At 40.0% G+C, this 22971-nt stretch overlaps 1 protein-coding gene across 1 annotated transcript in view; it reads right to left on the bottom strand.

The window, feature by feature from the left end:
* The window catches only part of opn5 (opsin 5), a 55910-nt gene extending 33162 nt beyond the window's left edge, over positions 1-22748 (bottom strand). The window contains exons 1-2 of the mRNA XM_037085472.1: positions 22519-22748; positions 2029-2175 (exon numbers count right to left, since the gene is read on the bottom strand). Of these exons, the coding sequence (XP_036941367.1) occupies positions 2029-2152 (124 nt within the window). The 5' untranslated portion in view covers positions 2153-2175; positions 22519-22748. The remainder of the gene's footprint in view (positions 1-2028; positions 2176-22518) is intronic.
* Between the last annotated feature and the right edge of the window lie 223 nt (positions 22749-22971).

The raw sequence follows: 22971 nt of genomic DNA, 5'->3' as shown, positions 1-22971 counted from the left end.
AAAATATGCATGCCCCATAGATTGTGATCCAAAATATCTGGACTGCACCATCAAACCAGTGGTGAAAAAGAAGGTATTGCTGTTTAGTCTTCATTGTCTTGTTCAGGCTTTCATCAAACATTCTTCAGAAGAGGGAGATCTTGAAACAGTGTTCTAGGATGTTATTTTCATTATTTTGTCTATGTTCATATTCTTATGGAGAAAATACTTATTTCTGAGTTTGTATTTCATTATTTACAATATTCACAATATTTGAAATATTTGCAATATTGTAAATACTGTATAGACAAATACACAGAAAATCAACCAATCAGCACTGAATAGAATAGAAGCGTTAAATAGAGGTCAGTTGAGAAACGCACGCAATCTCCTCTGTCAGTGCTCACAGAATGAATACTGAAACAGGTCACCTTTATTTTACCTCGAAGTTAATGTTTTCCTCCTGTTTTGTTGCTCTGTATGAACCCCATTTCCTATAAATCCCTTTAACTCCCTTTAAAAACACAATGCGTACTTCCCCTCGCCTGTTAGCTTTAATAGAATTTGGTCATGAATCATCGGGAAAAAAATGTGCTGCAGTGACGTTAAATACTATAGGCCTGCCGGTCAGTTCTGAACTTGCACTGTAACCAAACGTGATCCCAACAATGACCCCTTTCAGCTCCTGCCGGCCTGACTGCAGCAGGATCTTATTACCAGGAAAGGTCAATCATCTGCCGTTCAATGGCTGGAATCGCACTCAGTCATCTGCACTTGTGATTTGGGATCATAAATATCATAAAACGGCATTAAGTAACGAAATATATTACAGCCAAATAATGTACAATTATCAGTCTGCATTCTTGACTGCTTACAAAAATGCTCCAGGACCGATTATGTAATGTGCTGAATTCCAACCTTTAATATAAAGTCCAAAGGCAGTTTTCAGTGGGCCTTGTCGACTAACACAACAATATGGCTTTTGTGGACTAGAGAAAAGAGAAAAGGGAGGTCATGTTCGTGGGACTGGCTGAGGCCCCCTTGAAGTAGAATTCAATGTGCACATATGAAGAAGCTTCTCTTTTCTCTCTTGTTTTAATTGCTGTTGGTCTGTAACCAGTTAGTTAGTTTTTGATGTTTTATGTATCATTATGTTTAAAGGATGTCAAAGACAACACAAATGGTTGTTTAACTGTGGAACATGTCTCTGTGTCTCTGTCCAGAATAAAAAGACAAACTAAATTGAACCCACTGTCTTGTACGGTTGACTCGCTAAGTCGAACTTTGCTTCAGAGGCATTGGTATGCTCTCTGTCACGTGTATCTATTTGTATCTTTGTCATTTCATTTTTGCTCAACGTCAACAAAAGACACACACTCCTGTCAACATCAGTGGAGCTGAGGTGGATCAAGTGAACTGTTACCTTTGAGTTACAATCCCTGGGAACCTGTCATGATCATTGCACAACACCACCCTAGTAAGAAAAAAACAAAAGCACAGAAAAGAGTCTATTTCTATGGAAATTTAGGAAGGCTAATTTCCAACGTCACCTTCTAACCAGCCAACTCCCACACCTGATTCCTTTGTTGCCTCTTTTGCTCTTTATTCATGTGCTGCCTCAGTCTGAAAACGATGTGCTGCAGGACAGATTATTTTCTACTCAAGCCCATCACACAGGGAGGTTGCAAGGTGCTGGAATTTCCGTTTTGCCTAGTAACCACTGTATCCTTCCTCCGCAGCTAGCCAAAGAAAACTCAAACCTTATAGACAGCTTCCTTTGTGTCCTGCACGCAAACACGTGTGAAGACCAATCAACCAACAAGAGAAACTAAAACCCCAAGTGACCTGCTTCTCAATGGGAGGATCAAATTGTACATTTTTTCAGCCATTCATTGCATGCCTGCCATGATCATTTTTCTTTTTCAATTTTTTTTTTTTTTTATTATTTCAGTGAGATGTTGATACTCTGGCATCAAAGCTGATTGAAGTGACACATTTTCAATTCAAAAGAAGATGAATGCACAGAACTCTGTGCAATCAGAGACTGACCTATGATGCAGATGTAAAACGCTGCGACGATGTCCGCCTCTCTGGAGAGTTTTGAGGCGAAGGGGTCACCGTGGAGGAGATAATGGGGTACGTATGAGGGGTGCGGCCACGTCTCGTTCTCCATCACTGCCTTGAGTGGGGAATGTCCTGTGGAATGGAGGAAAAGGCCGAAACAATGAAGCTCCTTCCTCAGATTGAAAACCTCACACACACACACACACACACACACACACACACACACACACGAGCGTAAGCATTAGATAAACAGGACACATAGCTGCACAGATGTACCTATACCTGCAGTGTGTGAAATGTAAACAGATACATGCATGAAATAATTCATGAGCCCATATCTACAAACTCTATAATGCTCTCAACTGTGACCATGACTCTTTCATCAGCAATCAATACCAGATGCCGCGAGTGTCAAGAAAAGGGCTTGTCTGACGTTAGTCTGCCTACACATTCCTGACAGAGAAGATCATGAATGTGAGAACTTTTGTCTCCGTTGTGCAGGTTCAATACAAGAGAAAATGAAAAACATTTAAAAACAATACATTTTGAAGTGTCACAGTTAAAAAGGCACAGGTACAAATAATAATACAAAATGGTTGAATTCCCTTTGGCTGCTTTATTTTCAAGGTCATGGCGTATGCTAGCCATCCACTGTCATGGATAATATGGAGCAATTATTAATGTTACACCTCAGCTTCGCCTACTGTGATAAATTCAAATGTGTGACCAAAACATGGGGAATAATAATCCGGAACCTATAACATAAATCAAAGTGAGGAGCGCGCGAGTTAGCCATCTCTTCATTAAGAAGCTAAAGCGATAAACCAAGCTCACAACCCTGCCTCGTCGGCCACAGCCAATTCCAAACAAGTTGAGACGCTGTCTTGAGGGAAAAGGGAAGCAAAAACCAAATGCAATCATTTGCAAACAAAATGCACGTGCAAATGGAGTTACAGTAAGAAACGGGGTGTGTATGAAAGGTTCCATATTTCTAGTTTAAACTATATGGTTGGATTTTGCCATATTTCCTCAGAAGCAAGAGGCAAGCAAAAATATTAGGAACCACGCTGTGACACTTTTGAACTTAACCTCACTGTTTACAAGACTCTATTCAAATAACTGACAGTGGCTTAGTTGATCCTGAGCCCAGTTAACATGTTGGCATAACGGGGGACTAATTCAGCTGTTACACACACTCATACCTCATTAACTTATATTGGGAGAGCGTGCAGGGACAGCTGTTCTGTAATGTGGCGACCCCGAAGACGTCACACAAATAAGTAAATTCACAGCCTGGGCACACGACAGCTTGCAGCACATGTCTCGGCTCTACAGTGACGTGTGTGACATGCTCAGAGCTGACATCATGCTCAGAGCTGACAGCATGCTCAGAACTGAATGACCGAGAAAAACCCAGACGGATACAACTCAGTGAAAGGGCGCGGTGAAGCCCGTGGTGTCGCTGTACACATTTATGCTTTAATGCGTTTTTTTTAGCTCAAGTCTAAGAAGAAACACTGTGAAGAAGAGCCTTTCTACAAGATAAATAGATGCACCATGTTGTGGAGGTCACTGAGTAATCTTGCTATAGATCTAGCAGTTAAAAAAGCTCATAAAGGGCTCTACGTCCTGTGGAAAAGTAGGAAGGCTCAATTAAACATTGTGGTCCACCTTTGCAGAGGAGCAATGGCGGCTGGTAAAGAGTGAGTGAGACGTCTGCACAGAGCCCAAAGGATACCAGAGGATGACACCCACCCAGCCACAGTCTGTTCACCCTGCTGCCATCTGACAACACATGTACCACCATATTATAGAGAGGCTTCATTCCTCTGACTCCTCAATTCATCCTCAGCACTCCATTTTCCCAGACTAGATGAAGCAAGTTTCAACGTTGATTCTTTTTTTTTTTTTACACCCTTTTCAATAAAAAAATGACAATAACTTTACCTTGTACCTATTGGACTCTTGATTATGATGTTTGCCACAGTCAAGTAGCACTCGTGCAATGAGGACTGAAATACTGCATCCAACATTTCCAAACTGTGTGCATTAAGATCCTAAGTTACAGCCCACGCAACTCCTCCTTCCTCTGAACACTGATTCAGATGGCGATTATCATTGCAACCATAGGCGCTTCAAAGCATTTGGGTCAGCCCTAATTAGTAAAGGTTTTGATTTTAATAATTGTGGTTCCGAGATCAACCAAATGCTTCACAGCCATACTCTGTTCCTCAGCTCATGAGAATCTCACGCAGTAAGGGCACTGTTTAGAGGGGCAGTAAAAGACTTTCTAACAGCATCTATCTTGAGAACGTTAAAGGTTTATTGATCAAGCGTCAAGTATCGAGCTGTAAAATCCTGCGCCTCGGGACTTAACTGAGAGATCACACGACCAACGCACATTTTTCACAGCTGAACCGCGTGCAGCGCATGTCAGCCCAGTTCACGGCTCCAGTCTTATCTCAGATGACATTTAAACCACAGAGTGACACCGACTGATTCAACAGCTGAGACAAACCTTCTGGTGACCTCTGCCCTTTATAATCAGCATGGCTGATGGTTTCCGTGGCTTTCCCGAAGTCGCGTGAGTTATATCTGCTGGTCGAATAAAGATTCCCTTTATCTCAGTTGACCTCAAACAGGCACAGGGAGCCCCAGTTGCCCTCAACTTCTTTCTGTCCTGTGTGTTCTTGCTCAAACGTTCCAGCTCAAAACTACTCCACAGATTCCATAATAGCCTCTATTTTTCTGCCTCTGCATAAGTACATGAGTAACCACATGCTCAACGATAATATCGCTCTTTGTGTGCATGTGAATTCTCATCGTGTTGAATAACGCTTTGCAGGCTTGTCCGGTGAGTGAAAAAAAACACCGAACTGAACGCATGTTTTTCTCTCATGCTGCTCACGGTAAGCCCGTTTTGCATGATTTTTGTTTTACAATGAACTTCGTGACTTCCGTGCTGCTCACTGGTCATTCAGCAGTTCTTACTGCCACATTGTAACTGTCTGTAGAATGATGCATACAAAAAAATGTATGCTAATAACACAAGCAACTAACCAACTCTTAAAACATAAACACTGCATCGTCACAACATGAACTGAAGCCTGAACTGAAACATACATTTTGAATTCTGCTGTACCGTCGGCGACTGGACTTGTTTCAGCTTCTTGAAGACGTCTCACCTCTCATCCAAGCGGCTTCTTCAATTTTATCTCACTGGAGGGGAGTTGCAGGCTTTTAAACTCTGTGTGGGAGATTCCTTATGGAGTTGTTAAAGACACACGTGAGGTGGTAAGTCTTCAAGTAACTGAAAAGTCCTTTTGCCTACAATACAGCACTTAGAATGACCATGACCTTGATGGCTGAGAACCTTCATCAACATACATTTTGAATGAAAAAAAAATCGCAAAGTTTCAACGTATTCGTGGGTTGTAGACATATACATTTATTCTGCTGATTGTGTTGGTATTGTTGGTTTTTAGCTGTAAACCTTTACAAGTTGTATTTTTAAAAAAAAAATGCATAAAAACAGATGTAATTGGAGCATCAATTAACTGCATTAGCTGTTAAAATGATCAGATAACGCAGTGATACAAGCAACACTATCATCTTCTGCCCATCTACATCAGCAAAATAATCACTCTCCTTTAATTTTTATTTATCTATTTATCTATTTATCTTTGCCGGTCTGTCGTTTCATTCTGGACAGGTAGTGAGCAGTCATCTTGCATTTTGGCAGAAAACAGCTGCCTGCTGCAACTGGAGATGACGTTAATTTGAGAGTAAATGGAAACACTGATCCTGTGGAGTTAGATTTGTGTCTTTATTACATGCGAGAGAATAAATGATCTGAGAGAAAAAAAAAATGTTTGAGAGAAAATGTTATCACACTGATAGCAAAAAAGCATTTTATGAGAGAAAAAGAAATATTTGAGAGTAAAAAGTTTCCATACCAATAGCAAAAAATAATAATGTTTGAGACTAAAAAAAGTTTTGAGCGATAGTATTTTCTCAGAGAACATAAAAAATATAAATTTGAAATATTTAAAATCATTTCTGAGAAAAAAAAAAACTCTCTCAAAATACTTTTTTTTTAACTATGCTAGTAGTGTGAAAATATTTTCTCTCAAAAAAAAATGTTTGGGTAAGATGATGACACACACAACTCGATGGGTAGCTAGCTGAGCATGTTGGCAATCAAAATCTTTCCCATCATAGGAATGACTGTCTAGCCCTAACAGGTTAGAGAGTAAAGGATGTTTTACTGGTTAGTAATGTGGAGTTCAGCTCAGCTAACATCACTGAAGATTAAACATTAGATAGGCTATCCTAAATGTAAGCTAGTTTGCCATTACTGATGTGTTTGTCAGATTGTCATGGACAAAGAATAGCACTCATATTCATGAATGTGTTTTATATTATTAGCATGGTAATTGCTAAAGCTAATCACTAATTGGCCATCATCGTCATCTTGGCAGGTTTTTTTTTTTTTTTCTCAGAAATAATTTGAAATATTTCAAATGTATATTTTTTAGGTTCTATGACAGTGTCAAATATTATTATTTTTTGCTATTGGTATGAAAACTTTTTTTCTCAAATATTTTTTTTTCTCTCATAAAATGCTTTTTTGCTATCAGTGTGATAACTTTTTCTCTCAAACATTTCATTTTCTCTCAGATCATTTATTTTCTCTCAGATCATTTATTTTCTCGCATGTAATAAAGACACAAATCTAACTCCATATTGATCCAGGACCCACTGGGGAAAAAATGAGTCATATGACCAATTATAGTAACTGATTGGCATTTTAAAAAAAAACAACCTGTGGCAATTCCAATTGGAAACAGCTGATTTTTGTTGGATTCAACTTGTCCTCCTTCATTCACGGTTGTTTTTCTCCATGACGGCACGGATTAAAAATAAACATCCACGGGGTTGAAATGTTCTTCAGTGATCAATCACAATGAACAGCACGTCCTCGCTTATTTCTGTCAAACGCCTGCTACTCCTGTTGCGAGGAGAGCCCTGACGCTGTGTTACTGCCTGCAGAAAAGTACCCATGCCACTCTTTGTTTACAAGGAGTAATTATAGAGGGAATGTACGGAGGCCCAGGAGTATCACGGGAGTAAATAAATACAATTGCCTCTACTGTCTCTGGCATTAGACAAAAAATACGCTGTGATTGTATCGTAAAGTGCGCTGTCTCTATACACAGGTCAAAATCTGAGAGTTAGGCAGCTCCCATACGCACCTCATAGGGCGGACATGAAATACGAGGTGAGGGATCCAGCCTCAAACCAAATCATATTTTTCTACCATTTCTACTGACTGCGTTATTTGTTTTTCAGCATCAACAGCTTTCAGTTACAGCTTCAGTCGCTGTGAGACATGTTCATACACATGCCGAAGATATCAGTCTTTTTATTTTTTACTGAGGCCCTGACACTGTTTGATTTGATCCTGAGATGTGAGGCGCCCTGTTTCAGTGTGCAACCTATAGATTAAAACACTGAACATCCTTTTGACATTTATAATGATGAGTTATTACGGTCGTTATGCTTTACAGGTACATGTGTGGGCGCTGCAAACAGCCCGGCCGTGCCTAATGGTTCGCTGACGGGGTCTAATGAATGGTGGAGCAGGCACAAGTATTGCTATGTAAATGATGATCTAAAGGTGTTTCTATAAAAAAGTAGTAGATAGATTGGAAGTGGAAGCTGTGTGTGTGTGTGTGTGTGTGTGTGTGTGTGTGTGTGTGTGTGTGTGTGTGTGTGTGTGTGTGTGTGTGTGTGTGTGTGTGTGCGCCCATTTCCACCTCAACAAAGATTTATAAAACCAGATCAGGTGTTCATACTGTGCCTTTAAATGCATCTGGTCCCTGCTTTACATGTCTTCATAACCATCACATGGGCTAACTGGTGTGATTATGATCTTACAGAGTTCACAAGAGAGTGTGGGATGAGCAAGGTTAGAAGGAAGGAAAGAAGGACAGAAGGGAGGAAAAGAAGGAAGGACATTATGCACTCAAATGAACCATACTGCACACTGTTGCTCTGTCAAATGAATCCAACTTTGCAAGTGGTCATCAGTAGTGAACATCTGTCGGACTGTTAATCCCAGTTGTGATTTTAAACACCGATTATGAGGGTGCAGAGGACACAGGACAGTCCAGGACATCCAGTTCAGAGAGGTCCAATGCAGGCAGACCCAGCTCAGAGAGACCCTGCTGGTGGAGATCCAGACAACAGGATAGCTGAAGCTCAGATTCAGGATAACAGGTGTGGTTTTTTATATACACTGATGAAGATATACATAGTCGTAAAGGTCTTCCCTGTTCTTATGAAATATATTTTTGAGTGGAAGAAATGCCACTTTTTACAGAACTGGCTCATTCTAATTTATAATCGAAAATGAACGTCTATATGAAACAAAGAATTGTATCAGAATGTATCGAATCGTACCCAAACCGGATCTACCGTTCCACGATAAAAAGAATCGTCCCTGAATGGTATTGTGGCCCGCACGTCTAGATACTATTGAATCGTCCTGTAAGGGAGCGATACACACCCCTACATCCCGTACACCTCAAAAATGGCTCATCTACAGTAAAAGCAAGTTCTTCAAGGCATTACCATATTTTCTACCACTATGATAAAAGATTGTTCAAAAACGGTCATTACCGCATTGATTGACAGGCTTTTAGCCTTCCCCTTACTCCGTGTCGTGCATCAGAACATACAACTTGTGCCTGGGAAACGTCTCCACTGAGCATATGTGATGACAGACGCTGTGCAATCAGCTGGCTAGAAATCAATGTGGCAAAGATCGAAGAGGAAATAACAATCTGCCCAAAACAAGATCTCAGTACAGTGTGGAAGTGTGGAAGAGTGTTTGGTACAGTTCAGGATTCCACGTGAGATCTGAGTGCACGGTGCATGAGATGCTCACAGCGACAGCGGCCTCGGTGTGTGTGTCAGCAGATTTAAGAGCTAGTGTACATTTAAGACCAGCGGACGAAACCGTTGCTGAGAACGTTTGAACTTTTTACCATCCTGCCTGTAGATTTAGGAACGAATATCAAAACTGAATATTAAAACCCCAAAAGCTCTCGACTCAACTTCTTACAGGAAGGATGAGGCAGAGGGTAAAGAGTATGCTGCCAGATCGAAAACAAGATGGTTGTTTGTTTGTTTGTTTGCTTAAGCAAAAAAAAAAATACAATCAATTAAAATCAGATCTAACTGGTTTTACATACTCAGTCCATTTTGACCAGATCTTATAGAAGTTTTCCTTATCAATTTTAAGGGACGAGGATATCTTCTCCATAACATAAATCTCGTGTATAATTTCAATCCATTCCTCAATTGTGGGTGGATACACTTTCAACCATTTCCTTGTAACACATTTTTTACTAGCTGCCAGTAATATAGCCAGCAGTTTTCGATCTTTGATGTTCCATGATTCAAACATTACATTGCCTAAGTACAAAGTTTCACATTTGAATGGGATATCAACATTAAATATATTCTTTATATGTTTGTGAATTTCTTCCCAGTACAGTCTTATTACCTGGCAGTCCCAAAAAATATGATAGTGGTTGGCTCCATTAAATCCACAGAGTCTCCAACAAGCGTCTCCACTACCTTGGTGTCTTTTCTGGATGGGTGTTATAAAAAATCTTGAAATGTTCTTCCAACAGAACTCCCTCCATGTGTTTGACCCAGTTGAAAACCATTGTAGCTGACATATTTTTTGCCAGCTCCCCTGTGTGATCATGACCTTTACTTCTTTTTCCCATTTCCTTTTTATATATTCTGTGTCCTCTTGTTTTGATAACTGTATGGTATTATATAATATGGAGATAATTTTGTTGCAAGGTCTGGGCTTAATCAGTGTTAAAAATACTTCCATGAAACCTGACTTTTCTTTTCCAAACCCCTCTATAAGCTTTTTGTTAAAATAATGTCTCACCTGGAGGTACCTAAAAAAATCGTCTCTTTCCAGACCATGTTCTCTCTGCAGGGTCTCAAAACTCCTAAATGCTCCTTTATGGACAAATGAATAATAGGTAGTTAAGCCTTTTGAAATCCACATCTTAAACCTACCATCATTTCTATTTGGTGTAAAATCGGAGTCAAAGGCGCACCACCTCATAAGTTTGGATGCGTCTCTTATTCTGCAAATTTTAACTATTTCCTGCCAGGACTTCAGAAAACTGCCTGTTACAGAGTCCTCTGGGATCTTCTGTTCTCTTTGTAATTTGTCATCGCCCAGTAGAGCTGTTATCAGAATTCCCGTTGTGCCCTCAATATCCTTCCATGCTGCAGTATATGTGGGTGAACATAGGCAAATTAAAGGTCTCAGCTGGGCTGCATGGTAATAGTCTTGTAAGCAGGGAAGGCCCATCCCACCCTTTTCTTTCTTTAATTGTAGTGTTTTGAATTTAATTCTGGCCCTTTTCCCTTGCCACAAATACTTTGCTATTAATCTATCCCATTCTAAGAACTGTTTAGATGGTATCTTGACTGGCAGGCATTGAAAGAGGTACAGCATCCGCGGAAGAACATTCATCCTAATTGACTCAATCCGGGAACTCAAACTTAAGAAGGGAATAACATTCCATCTATGCATGTCAGATTTAATTTTTGAGCTTAATGGACTGTAATTGATGTCATATAGTCTTGAAGAATCCCTTGGAAGTGAGACACCCAAATATTTGATGGATTCAGAATTCCATTTCCAATTGTACATGGCCTTAATTGAGGATGGGGGGTCATAATTAAAAGCTAGTACTTGAGTTTTATTAATATTAATTTTGTAACCTGAAATGGAGCCAAATTCCTCTAATAAATTCATCAATTTTGGGAGTGTTTGAGTGGGTTGCGTTATACTTATTAATAAATCATCAGCAAACAGGGCTAGCTTTTCCTCCCCAGATGCCATTGTTACTCCCTTTATATCTGACCTCTGCCTAATTAACTGACTCATAGGTTCTATGAACAGGGCGAAGAGAAGCGGCGACGCACAACATCCCTGTCTCGTTCCCCTTTCCAAAAGAAATGAATTGGTTAAATTGCCATTGATTTTAATTCTAGCTGTTGGTTTGTTATACAGCGCTGCAAACGTGTCAGTTATATCTGTATGGAAGCCAAATTTTGAAAGTACTTTGTATAAGAATTTCCACCTCACTGAGTCGAAAGCTTTCTCTGCGTCTAAACTCAGTATCAGTGTCTCCAGGTTATGTTGTGTAACTTGTCTCATAACGTGCAGTGTTTTCCTGATGTTATCTTGAGTTTGTCTTTGTCTGACAAAGCCGGTCTGGTCCTTATGAATTAATTCTGGTAGTATCAATTCTATTCTTTTAGATAATATATAGGTGAATAATTTATAATCATTATTTAGGAGACTTACAGGACGATAATTACCACATTCCAATTTATCTTTCCCTTCTTTAGGTATGATTGAAATCATTGCCTCTCTCCATGATGGAGGAATATTCCTATTTTTTAAAACCCAATTAAATGTATTTTGTAATGTTGGCATTAGTTGGTCTTGCATTGTTTTATACCACTCTATGGGAAAACCATCTGTCCCTGGAGACTTACCCCCTTTTGTTCTCCTGATTGCTAATTGAATTTCTTCTTTTGTTATTTCAGATATTAATTCTTTATTTTGTTCAGCAGTGACCTTTGGAATATTTATCTGGGCCAGAAAGGTGTCCATATGGTCATCATTGCTTGCCTGTGGTTGGGAATATAACTCTTTATAGTATTTTAGGAAGCACTGCTTGATTTTCTCTGGGTTAGTTTCTATTTCATTTGTGGCAGAGTCTCTTATTTTATGTATAGTTCTTTCGGCTTGTTGTTTTCTTAGTTTGTATGATAAGAGTTTCAGTGATTTTCCACCTACCTCGTAGTATTTTTGTTTAGTAAAAAGGAGCTTCTTTTGAATTTCTTGCGTGTTTATCTCATCTATTTCTTTTTTCAGTTTTATAATCTTACATTTGTCATCATCCTTATGAGACCTTGCATGTTCTTTCTGTAGCTTCTTCAAGTCTCCTTCCAATGTTTTGAGTTTTTTTTCTTTAATTTTTTTCTCATATGATGTGATAGCTATTATTTTACCTCTAATCACTGCTTTTAATGCATCCCAGAGAATAGGTGGAGTCACTTCCTCATTATCATTATTATCCAAATATAACTTAATTTCGTCTTTCAATTTTCCTCTAATAACTAGGTTATTTAAAATATTTGAATTTAGCCTCCAGAGAGTGGACCTCCTCTTTTCCTTCAGAAGAACGGACATACAAATTGGACCATGATCTGAAATAGCACATGGTCCCATTTCACAATCATCTACCCTAAAAAGATTTCCTTTAAACATAAAAAAGTAATCAATACGTGAGTAGACATTGTGAACGGCAGAGTAATGAGAATAATCTCGGCATGTCGGGTTCATCTCTCTCCATACATCCACAATCCCCATCTCACGCATATGAGTATTTAATCTTCTGCTTAAATTTCTTGCATCCGATTTCCCGTTTGATGAGTCAATTTTCGGGTTTAGACGGACGTTAAAATCTCCGCCACATATTAAAATTCCTTGACTCTTTGTTGTCATTAAATCAATTATGTGTTTATAGAAGGACCAATCACTGCCCGGAGGAGCATATACGTTTAGGAAAGTTATTACAATTCCCTCTATTTTACCTGTCACCATAACAAATCTACCTTCCCTATCCTTATATTCAGACATATGTTCGTAGTTTACAGTGTTGGATATCAGAGTCGCCACTCCTCTCCGCCTCCCCGACACGTGTGAGGAGAAAAAAACATGTCCAAATCCGTATTTATTCAATTTAGCATGTTCAGAATCGCTCAAATGTGATTCCTGTAAGAAAGCTACTTGAATTTTATCCTTCTTTAATTTTGATAAAACTTTCCCCCTCTTCACTGGAAAAGCATTGATCTTAAGGAGCATGTTACACTGCACAATTTCAAAGCAGTTACAGGTCCCAATATAATCCGTGAAAACAACTCTTAGTAAGTAGAAAGTGCGTGGCACAGTTGTGTCACTTCCACAATCAGGAAGAAAACACACACTACCGCCTGCTGCTGAGAGAAAACTGCTCAGGATGATCAAAAGTCAACCAAGCAAAAGCAAGTCTGCAATGAATCAGAAGCTGCTGGAGGACAAGTGACAGTGTGACAAGTGACAGTGTGTTTTACATCAACATGGGCTGAGAGGCTGCTGTGCAAGAAAGAAGCTCTTGCTCCAGACGCAGCACCTTAAAGCTTAACTGAAGTTTGCTGCTGATCACATGGAGAGTGAAAAATCATTCTGGAGGAAAACTCTGTGGTCAGATGAAACAAGTGGAGAGAAGGTGAGGCCTTTAACACAACGAACCCCATACCTTCTGTCAAGCATGGTGGTAGCACTGTTATGCTGCGGGCTGTTTTGCTGCAAGTAAATAGAATAATGAATCTCCAAATTCTTCAGGAAATGCTAAAATCATCATCATCAGGAGATTGGGTCTTTGCTGCAGTTGGGTGTTCCAACAGAGACACTCCATCAAGATGAGAGGTTAAAAAATACAGCCACAGGACGACCAGAAGCTTGTGGATTGCTATCAAAAGAACCTAACTGAGATGAAAATGGCCGACAGACATTGAACCAAATAACAAAATTACTGTTTGTATATTTTTGATCGAGCAGGTTTGGTCAAATTTTAGGTCAAATAAATTTGGTCAAATAAAGAAGGCCTTATTGTAGAAACCTTCGAAACATCTTCAAGCTGTGCCTTTAATTTGAAATTCTGTGTCAGCTTGTCCTTCTAAGCACACCTCCTTGCTTAACAGTCAGCTCTAGTGGCAGGCATGTAATGACGAGCAAAGCACAAAACAGCGAGGACATTTCCTCCCCTGTCGGGAATGAATTATTATTAGAATCTGGAGAGAAGACAAGTCAGCAGTGAAACGGGACATCTCACTCAGCAGTCCACCAATATGTTGGTCTCGCTACATTATTATCAGCTGATCTGTTTCAACAATGTCAGCTTGAAAAGATGCGCCCGCTGGTTGAAATTCAACCATAGTGCTCTGTGGGGAGATGCAGTGAGTCTACGCTGCTAGGCTAATTTATGCTACGATATCTTATGCTATGTTATCTGAAACGCCACAGGCTCAAGCTCATAATGGAGACTAACATTATTAGTTAAATTGTATCATGGCAGACCTTGTGATAACTACAAATACTTCATTGACATCTTAAGAGTCAATATATCCTGACTTGATGAAACTTGTGATTTACACCCCTCGTGAACAGAACAGGCTTCCAGTCGTGCTGTTCTTGTAGTTTAGTTTTGTCTGAGTAGACTATTACAAAAAGCTGTCACACGGATGGACTAATGGACACCTCCTTTAATGCGTAATAGCTCTATCAGCTTGCTTTAGAAAAAAAAAAAGTTAAATACATGTTCTTTTGAGTGACACATAATAACTCGTGGACAATATTCCTCAAAATACATAACTTCTGGTACAATAGTTCAACATTTCCCATCCCAGGTGTTAAACAAGACAGTGTCATTTAATTGACTGCTGGTTTTGTGGTTTCACAAAATGGTATATTACTTATTAGTTTTAATGAAAAAAATGACTTTTGATTGTTAAACAATCATCTTTTAAATTGTCGAATATCAGAATAGCTGGTGAGCCTTGTTATCTTTAGCCTCAGTGTTGCAGCACAATAACGCCTACATGCGTGTAGCCATCCAGAGCACATCTGAGACCCTTTGAGAAGAGTGGTGTAGTCTGTAGTCGTAAAGCCCAGAAATCAGTTAGCATTTGGGTATAGGGTTCCCTCAGCTCAAGGTCTTTTTAGAGTTTGTATTAAGTAGTTTTCAGTTAAATATGTAGTCACCACAGGCTAAAGATATGTTTTGTTCAAAAATCACAAAAGTGGTGTTCATCCAAGGAGATTATCTTGCCGAGCAAAAAGTGTAAGAATCATAAACTTGTGACCCTCTCTGTAAAAAATATAAATCCAATTTTAAAAAATCCCATGGGCTTATTGTTGAGGAAATCCACTTCCTTCCTATCTCATCCCTACACCTATCGATAGGGCTGTCCTCTATAAACACATCAGCTACTGGAAATATGAAAAAAGTTAGCCAGAGACTCATGAAACTAACGCTGGCTCTGTTAGCCAGCAATGTAGGCTGCAGCAGACAGCGTGAAATCAAGGTCCCACAAAAAGAATTGCAATCTGCCACACTGTGCAGCATGAGAGTGGAAAGACTGACAGGCAGAGCAACAGTAACACAGGGAAGCCAATCAAACAGTCTGGTCATTAAATATTGATGAAATAAACTGAAAGAAATGACAGAATATTTTGCCTAGAGGTTGGAGTCGGGTAATCTGGTGAAACACCCAGCACTGATCATGAAGGTTATAAAAAAAAAAAAAAGCAGATAAGAAGATTATAGTGCAGCCCGCAAGGCTTGAAAGGTGCGGTATTGCACAAGGCTTTGATTTTCTTCAGAAGGAGTGACCTAGAGATGGTGAACGAGGGGGGAAGTCTGTAAATGCTCTCTAAAACAATTCAGGAAAAGGTCAAACCACTCTGAGGGAAAGACATGGCAGCCTGAACACGGGTAGTTAAAAGAGAAAAATCCAGGCGTTGTCTCCATTTCGCTTTTGTGCCGCTCAGATTGACTTTCAAAGAGACGGAGGCTTCCCACCGCCGCTTCATTTAGTCTGTTTGTTTGGGAGGCTGATCGATACCACGACAAATGAGTCACTTGGTGTTTGGGAATCAGGGGTTTAGCCAGGCTCAAGGGGCAACATCTAACAGCTCGGAAAGACACACACACACACACACACACACACACACACACACACACCAATGCCTACAGCAGTGCATCAAACATCTGAAGGGGAAGGATCTCTCTGGTTTCCACAGACAGATGTGACCTGGAATACAAAATGTTCCGTACATCAAAGAGTGTACGATATTCATATAATATATTTAATATGTTTGGAGTCCGGGGTCTTCCTGGTGAGAGCTGAACAGAGCAAAGTAGCACTACATGCAGAAAATAAACCAGCACTGGCAGAGAAGTGACCTGAAGACTTTAGAAGAACCGAACAAACCTGGATGATGAGGACTACAGATGTGCTGGTTTTATCGGCTGAACATCAGCAGCCAGAATCGTTGAATCACGTATCATTGAATCATGAGAGCATCCCGGTTTTTATCACACACATCTCATTTGGGCATCCAGGGGCCCCGCAGTGAACGGGATCGTGCCAACATGTTCTGCAGCTTTGACTCGTCAAGAAAAAAAAAAACATAGTTTCTTCCCCTGGGCCGACGGGCAGTGGTGGTGGGTAGCCAACCTACCGGATCATGCAGTTCTCTGAGTAAATTTGTTTCAATATCCTCTCCTGTGATTTCATAAAACTGAAATTTACTGAGGTCCTGTCATTGTTCACATTTTGACTGGAGTTTTTTATAAAAAAAAATAAAAAAAAAGAACATGCTGGTAAATGTGTCCACTTTCCAGACGAGGCAGATGTAAAACTGAGCCTTTAAATGAGTCAGACGGAAACCTTAAACACTGACTGCTAGAATAGGGCAGGAAAAACCACATTAAAAACAGAAGAGTGAGGCCCTCCAGAAATTCTTCTAGTTCTTCGAAGGGTAACGGCTGTTTGATAAATTTGCCTGATTGAATTCATGCGCAGTGTAATGAGGGGCTGGATGACTTTCAAACAGCTACGTTATTGTTTTATAACGAGGATTTTTATGTTTCCCCGGCACAAAAAAAAAAAAAAACATTAGTATTGGCATCAGCACTCAGCCATATTGTTATTCTAACCATTTGTATCGGCCCAGATATTCTACAAGCAGTGCATTCCCTAATGCGAACATCATAAAACTCCTCTATAATCTTGCTCCACTGTTGTTGTTGTTCTTCTTCTTCTTCACGTTGGAGTAAATAACAGTAATAAAACTGAATAAGAAGGAAACATTTCCCAGGTCACAGTTCTACAAAAATAATAAATAAAATGTACTGTGTATGTATGATCCTTTCCTCTACATGTCAGAGTGAACGTTAAGCATCTACTGGAAAAGCGACTAAAAGCAGCGATGAGAAGTAATGATGAAAAGCAGAGAGGTGGTGCTAGATTTCATGTTTTAGCAGGTGAGATTGCTATCAGCAAAAGAGGCTTTCAACACCTCGGCTGGAGGCTCACAGCGTGAGAACAAAGGGGGAAATTGAGAACGTGCGGCCCCCTTTTTCAGCTGCAGGAGTCCAGATAACGGACGAAAGCCAGGAAGCTGTCCTGTCGAACGCGTCGCCTTAATCCCGGGGTCAACCCTCTCTCTCTCTCTGTCTCGCTGTTCTCTGACTTGAAAGTAATCTAATTGTTTGGTCCTTCTCTGTGTTCAAAGCTTAATTTCTCCGGGCTCCACTGATGTTGTTGTTAAAAATGTAAACGCGTGCTAATCCGCGGCTGAAAATAGTGCCCGATAAATGCACTCATTTCTAAGTGATGTTTGGTCCAGTGACCAGCTGTTTCAGGACATTACCCAGCATTTTTTTAAAATCAAACTTTATATTCATCAGGTTGAAAATGTACCACTTTATGTTTGTCTTTGGAGTCATCATTTAACATACAACTGTCTCTAACTTCCTACTTTGTACCAAATCCATCAGCCAAAAATTCAGAATTTGCCTTTATGGTGACGTGACGAAGCAACGTTGGTATCGGCATTGAATTTGACAACTGGCGCGTCCCTAACGTACGGAAGCTGAGAACGGCCATGGATTTTTCTTTTTTTAATGCACTGTTATCTCGTGATAACGACTTATTATCTGGTTATCTCGATATAACAAAGGTTGTTTTCTCGTGATAACAAATTCATTTATTTCGTTATCTCCATATAACAAAGATTGTTTTCTCGTGATAACAAATTAATTAATGATGTGTTCCGTAATATCTAATGAATTACTAAACATTTCACATTACATTGCTAAGTTAACAGTAGCCTACATTTACATTATCTTAGCTGAAACAGCCAGATAGATGGGAGTTTGTCAGCCTCTCATCGGCTAACCGTTAGCCCCTAAACAAACCCAGTCAAGTAAACAAACTAATGTGAAGTGTAACTTACCGGTAGGCTACAGCTACAGCCGGCTACAGAGGCCGTTAGTGGCAGCTCTTGTAGGTTGAACTCAAGACGAACACATTATTAATTAATTTGTTATCACGAGAAAACAATCTTTGTTATATGGAGATAACAAAATAAATTAATTTGTTATCACGAAAAAACAACCTTTGTTATATCGAGATAATGAGATAAATTAATTTGTTATCTCGAAAAAAACCTTTGTTATATGGAGATAACAAAATAAATTAATTCATTACCACAAAAAAAACAACCTTTGTTATATCGAGATAACGAAATAAATTAATTCGTTATCACGAAAAAACAACCTTTGTTATATGGAGATGACAAAATAAATTAATTCGTTATCACAAAAAAAAAACAATCTTTGTTATATCGAGATAACAAGATAATAAGTCGTTATCACAAGATAACAGTGTATAAAAAAAAAAAAAAAAGAAAGAAATATCCATGGCTGTTCTCGGCTTCCGTACTAATGAGAACATCTGAAAGGAGACATGTTGTTTTTGGTGGCAATTGTTGACAGTAATGGTGGTAATAATTGGTTTTGAAAGTTAAAAAAAAAAAGCCAGTGTCTGTGTCGCACACTGCTCCTGAAGAACCTGTGACTTCTCGACATCCCTGCGTCATCGCGTCACACACTGAGATCATTTTGTGGCTATATTCGAGGTCAATGTGACGTTATCTGGAACCTGAAAACACACACGCTGCAGCACTTAACAGTATAAGCAGAAAACCGATGCATTCTTGAGCATAAAAGCGCTTAAACCTATTCCAGGTCTAATCCGCAGTAAAATGATGTAATAATGTCTCCTAAAGTGTGTTTGTCTGTGTGGTGACATGTGATGCAACATAAACACAGCACACAGACATGGCTGGAGACTATTTGCCACAGTGCTATTTTAGATTGTCTCTTGTTTGGACACATTAGTCACTGTCACATTTAACCTCAGTTGAGATTTAATATTTCACGCTTGAAGCTAACCAGTCATGGAAATTGTTTGCGAGCGACTCTTCATGAACTTTCCATGAAACTGCCAGAGCAAAAGATGCGGTGGTGTTGTGGCTTCATCGGCGTGTTAAAATTCCTCTCCGACAGCGACAATGGATAAGAATTAGCCAAAGAGCAAACCCATTTTTCGCTCCCATGAATGCTGCCATTTTAGTGCCTCCGATGGGAAAGGGGGGGCGTAAAAAAATGGTGGTTGTTTTACATGAGATTAGATTTCACACAGTTATTTGCACATGACCAACTGTTACTTTTCAGGGACTTTGAGGGCAGGAGCTCTCGAGGACACTGTGCAGCCGGCATGCATTGCAGACTTCCTTCCTTCAAAAAAAAATGGGACATCTGTGGGATTGTTGGATTGTGTTGTATAATTCAGTGGGGTTGTTCTGACGCTGATAGCCAGTATTAAGGAAGACACTGCTTAAGATGCTGGATTGGGTCTCGGCCAATCTAGTACCAACCCAATACCACATCAGTTATTTGCCACAAAACAAGACCCTGCCACTTCCCAGCAGTCTCCTGGGTTTTTTTTTTTTTTTTTAACTGCACAAGAAGTCTATATCTGCAATCTATTTTTGATGGAAGCGGACCGCGGCCATTTCAGTCTGCACGGAGCAGATCGAGCCAGACAGGAGGTCAGACAGCACAGCGGCATAACCAATCCAGTCAAGAAATATAACACCCAGGCTCTACGGCACAACACAGCTGGACGTATGAACAAGAAAGACACTGAAAACAGACAAATAACAAAACTATTTCACTGTGTAGCCTATTCAACTGCAATAGGAGCACAAAAACCAGAACAAAACAGAGCCAGGTAACAGAGTCGGACACAATAAAGGTTTTAGAAGTATACAGCTGTTAAACAATAATCATTTACATGTTACTTCAAATGCATACGTTTGGACCGGTACTCTGTATCAGCTGATTCACAAGTTCAGATACCCAGTTTGGTAATTGGAGTGTAAAAATGGAATCAAAACATCCACAGAACATGAGACTGCACATTTTAAAGCGGCTGCAGGTGAGCAGCCCAGCGCACACCTGCGCACTACTCCTGTTCAGGGACCCCAGTCTTTTCTAGAGATCAGTTTCCAGGACTGTTTCAGTGAGGATCTGGCTGGCACGACTGACAGACAAGCGCGCACATACACTAACACATTCCTTAACTAATTCATTTATAAACCCAATGCCTGTTTCTCTTGTGAATTACAGCGTATTACTGCCTGAACATCAATAACTGGATAGCATGAACACCAGTGAGCAAGGGTTGCTGGGAGTCTCTTACAACGGTCAACTGACCGGTTTCCCTTTAAGAAAAATCTTCACAGTATGCTACTAACACTGTATACAATGGATTGTGTAGTTTGGGGGAGTTTAACTGTTCTAAGACATCACAAGATTTTCCAAGGACATTTTGCTTTTGCTCTAATTTCCCACGCATTTTCCATGACTGGAAAGCTGGTCAACAAGGACGAGTGGGAACGCTGATGTAGTTAAATCAGCACCTTGACATGCTACACCAGTCAGGTGGATGGTAAAGGAGAAGTTCTCTCTTTTTTTTTTTTAAAGCATATAAAAATGACAGTGCACTGTTTTATTTCCAACATGTCTTATCAGATTAATGTTTATCATCATAACTATTACTATTCTTATTGTTATTTCATTAAATGTTGTATTTGTAAGTCTACTATCTCTAATTGTCTGATTTTGATCTGTCCGAAAATGTTTAAACCGTGCTTCAACGGCATTAAGAACTTTGCGACAGAGGTTTGGGAATAGAAGAGGAAGACATGGTGAGCAGTTTGGGGTTCGGTGCCTTGCATAAGGGCGTCTCTGCAGTGCCCGGGAGGTGAGCTTGCGCCTCTCGAGCTACTCGTCCACGCTCCGTACTCACTGGTCTGAGCAGTTCTTGAACCTAACACTCTCCGGTTTCCCAGAGCCATGCCCTGCACAGACTGAGCTACTGCCACCTATAATCAGGTATAAATAACAGTTTTTATCATCAAAAGAAAAGAAAAGGTGGCCTAAATGTCTGTATCAATACACTAACCCCAGTGAAGTGATAGAATAGATAGATGACCGATACTGAGATAAAACTCTATTTACATCTCCAGGAGTTTAAAGGAGCACACTGTAGTGTTGGTGAGGAAATGTTAATGAGAAGAGACAGGACAAAAATACGCATGTCTGAGTTTTTCATTATTACCCCATTAAGTGAATTTCTTCTCCGAAACTAAACAGCTGGACACACAGTCACTAAAAACGCCATCGATCATCACATCTTTTATCATTTGATTCACCAAGATGTTCAGTTTGAGCGTTTCACAGCTCAAAAAACACACTTTGCATCAATGGATTTTCACATCCTCTGTAACTGTGATCGTTGTTTTGTTTTTGTGTTTTTACACAGTATTACCCCATCAAAAATGTAAAACATAATCATTTCAATAATTATAATATTAATCATGCATTTCATCAAAGGCACCTTTCAAAGCATTAAAGGACATCAGGAAACATTTTAGTGCAATTATGATGACAAATAAATAAAACGTTTCTGATTGGACGGTTTTTTACCTGTTCATAACAGGTCTAAGAGGAGTTTGTTTTGTTTTTTTTAAAATAAATCTGCCACTTAAAGCTGTTACACCACACTTGCTGTAATAACAATGCTGTAGGTCATTTCTATCATACCCTCATCACGTGTGCATCCCGGTGTGCAGCAGCACATATTCAAAAAGATAAAAAATGTTTTTTAAAAATCATGTGAAGGGATTTTTTTGTCTTTTTATGGAAGTCAACACAAGGGTTGATAAAAAAAAATAATAAAAAAAAAAATACAAGGTTTCATCCATGTATGATTGAATCCATTTGAAAAAGTCTGTGTGAGGCTGAACAGAGGCTCGCGCTATGTAACAGTGTCTCCCTGTCTGTCTGGGTGCCTGTTGAAACGCTGCTTTAAACCTTCAACATCAACTTTTATATCCCATCAGACATTTACCCATCTGGACTGTGGAGACTGGACGCCCGTAGACAGTTTAAGGGGGGGAACTCTTATCATTGATCACTTAGTTTCAGATGTGCTCAGTTGCATAATATTACGGGTTTTGTTGTTTTGTTTTGTTTTTTTCAAAGACAAGCAGGAGAATAACATGTCTGTAGAGAAGAGTAGGATCACACTGGCGAAGAGCTCAGCGGACAGTAATGGAAGCCATGAGGGGGAAATATCTAAACAAGCAGAAAAGTGGAGGTTTGGTTCATCACTCACCTCCTGATCATCGGTCATCAGTCATCCCGGAGCGGAGTTTAATTCCCACTAACAAAACTGTGGCGCTCTGTGCCAGCAGCAGCAGCAGCAGATGTGAGTGATGGACACGCACACAAACGCAAACACGCACGCACGCGCGCACACAGCTGTAAAGTATCCCTGCGGTCCAGATGTAACTTTCTCCTCAGAGCCTCCACCTGTGAGCGGCAGCGTCAAAGTCCGTCAGCCCGGTTCCGTCCCCGATCGTTTTGTTACGCACACTCCACAGACACCGTGCGGCGAGGAGAAGCGCGACTTCCGCTCGGACCTTTCAAAATAAAACCCTGTGGATTCTGATGGCGAGGCTTAATTGGACTCAGCTGCGCCTCATAGAAACCGACTCCTTGGCCTGATTGGATCAAATGAAACCCTCCATAAATTCGATGAATGTGGACGTGGGCCTCTGGGTGTCTG

This window comes from Acanthopagrus latus, chromosome 22, assembly GCF_904848185.1.
Source record: "Acanthopagrus latus isolate v.2019 chromosome 22, fAcaLat1.1, whole genome shotgun sequence".
NCBI lineage: Eukaryota > Metazoa > Chordata > Actinopteri > Spariformes > Sparidae > Acanthopagrus > Acanthopagrus latus.
Note: the sequence above shows the minus strand (reverse complement) of the source record. Positions and strands in the feature narration are given on the sequence as shown.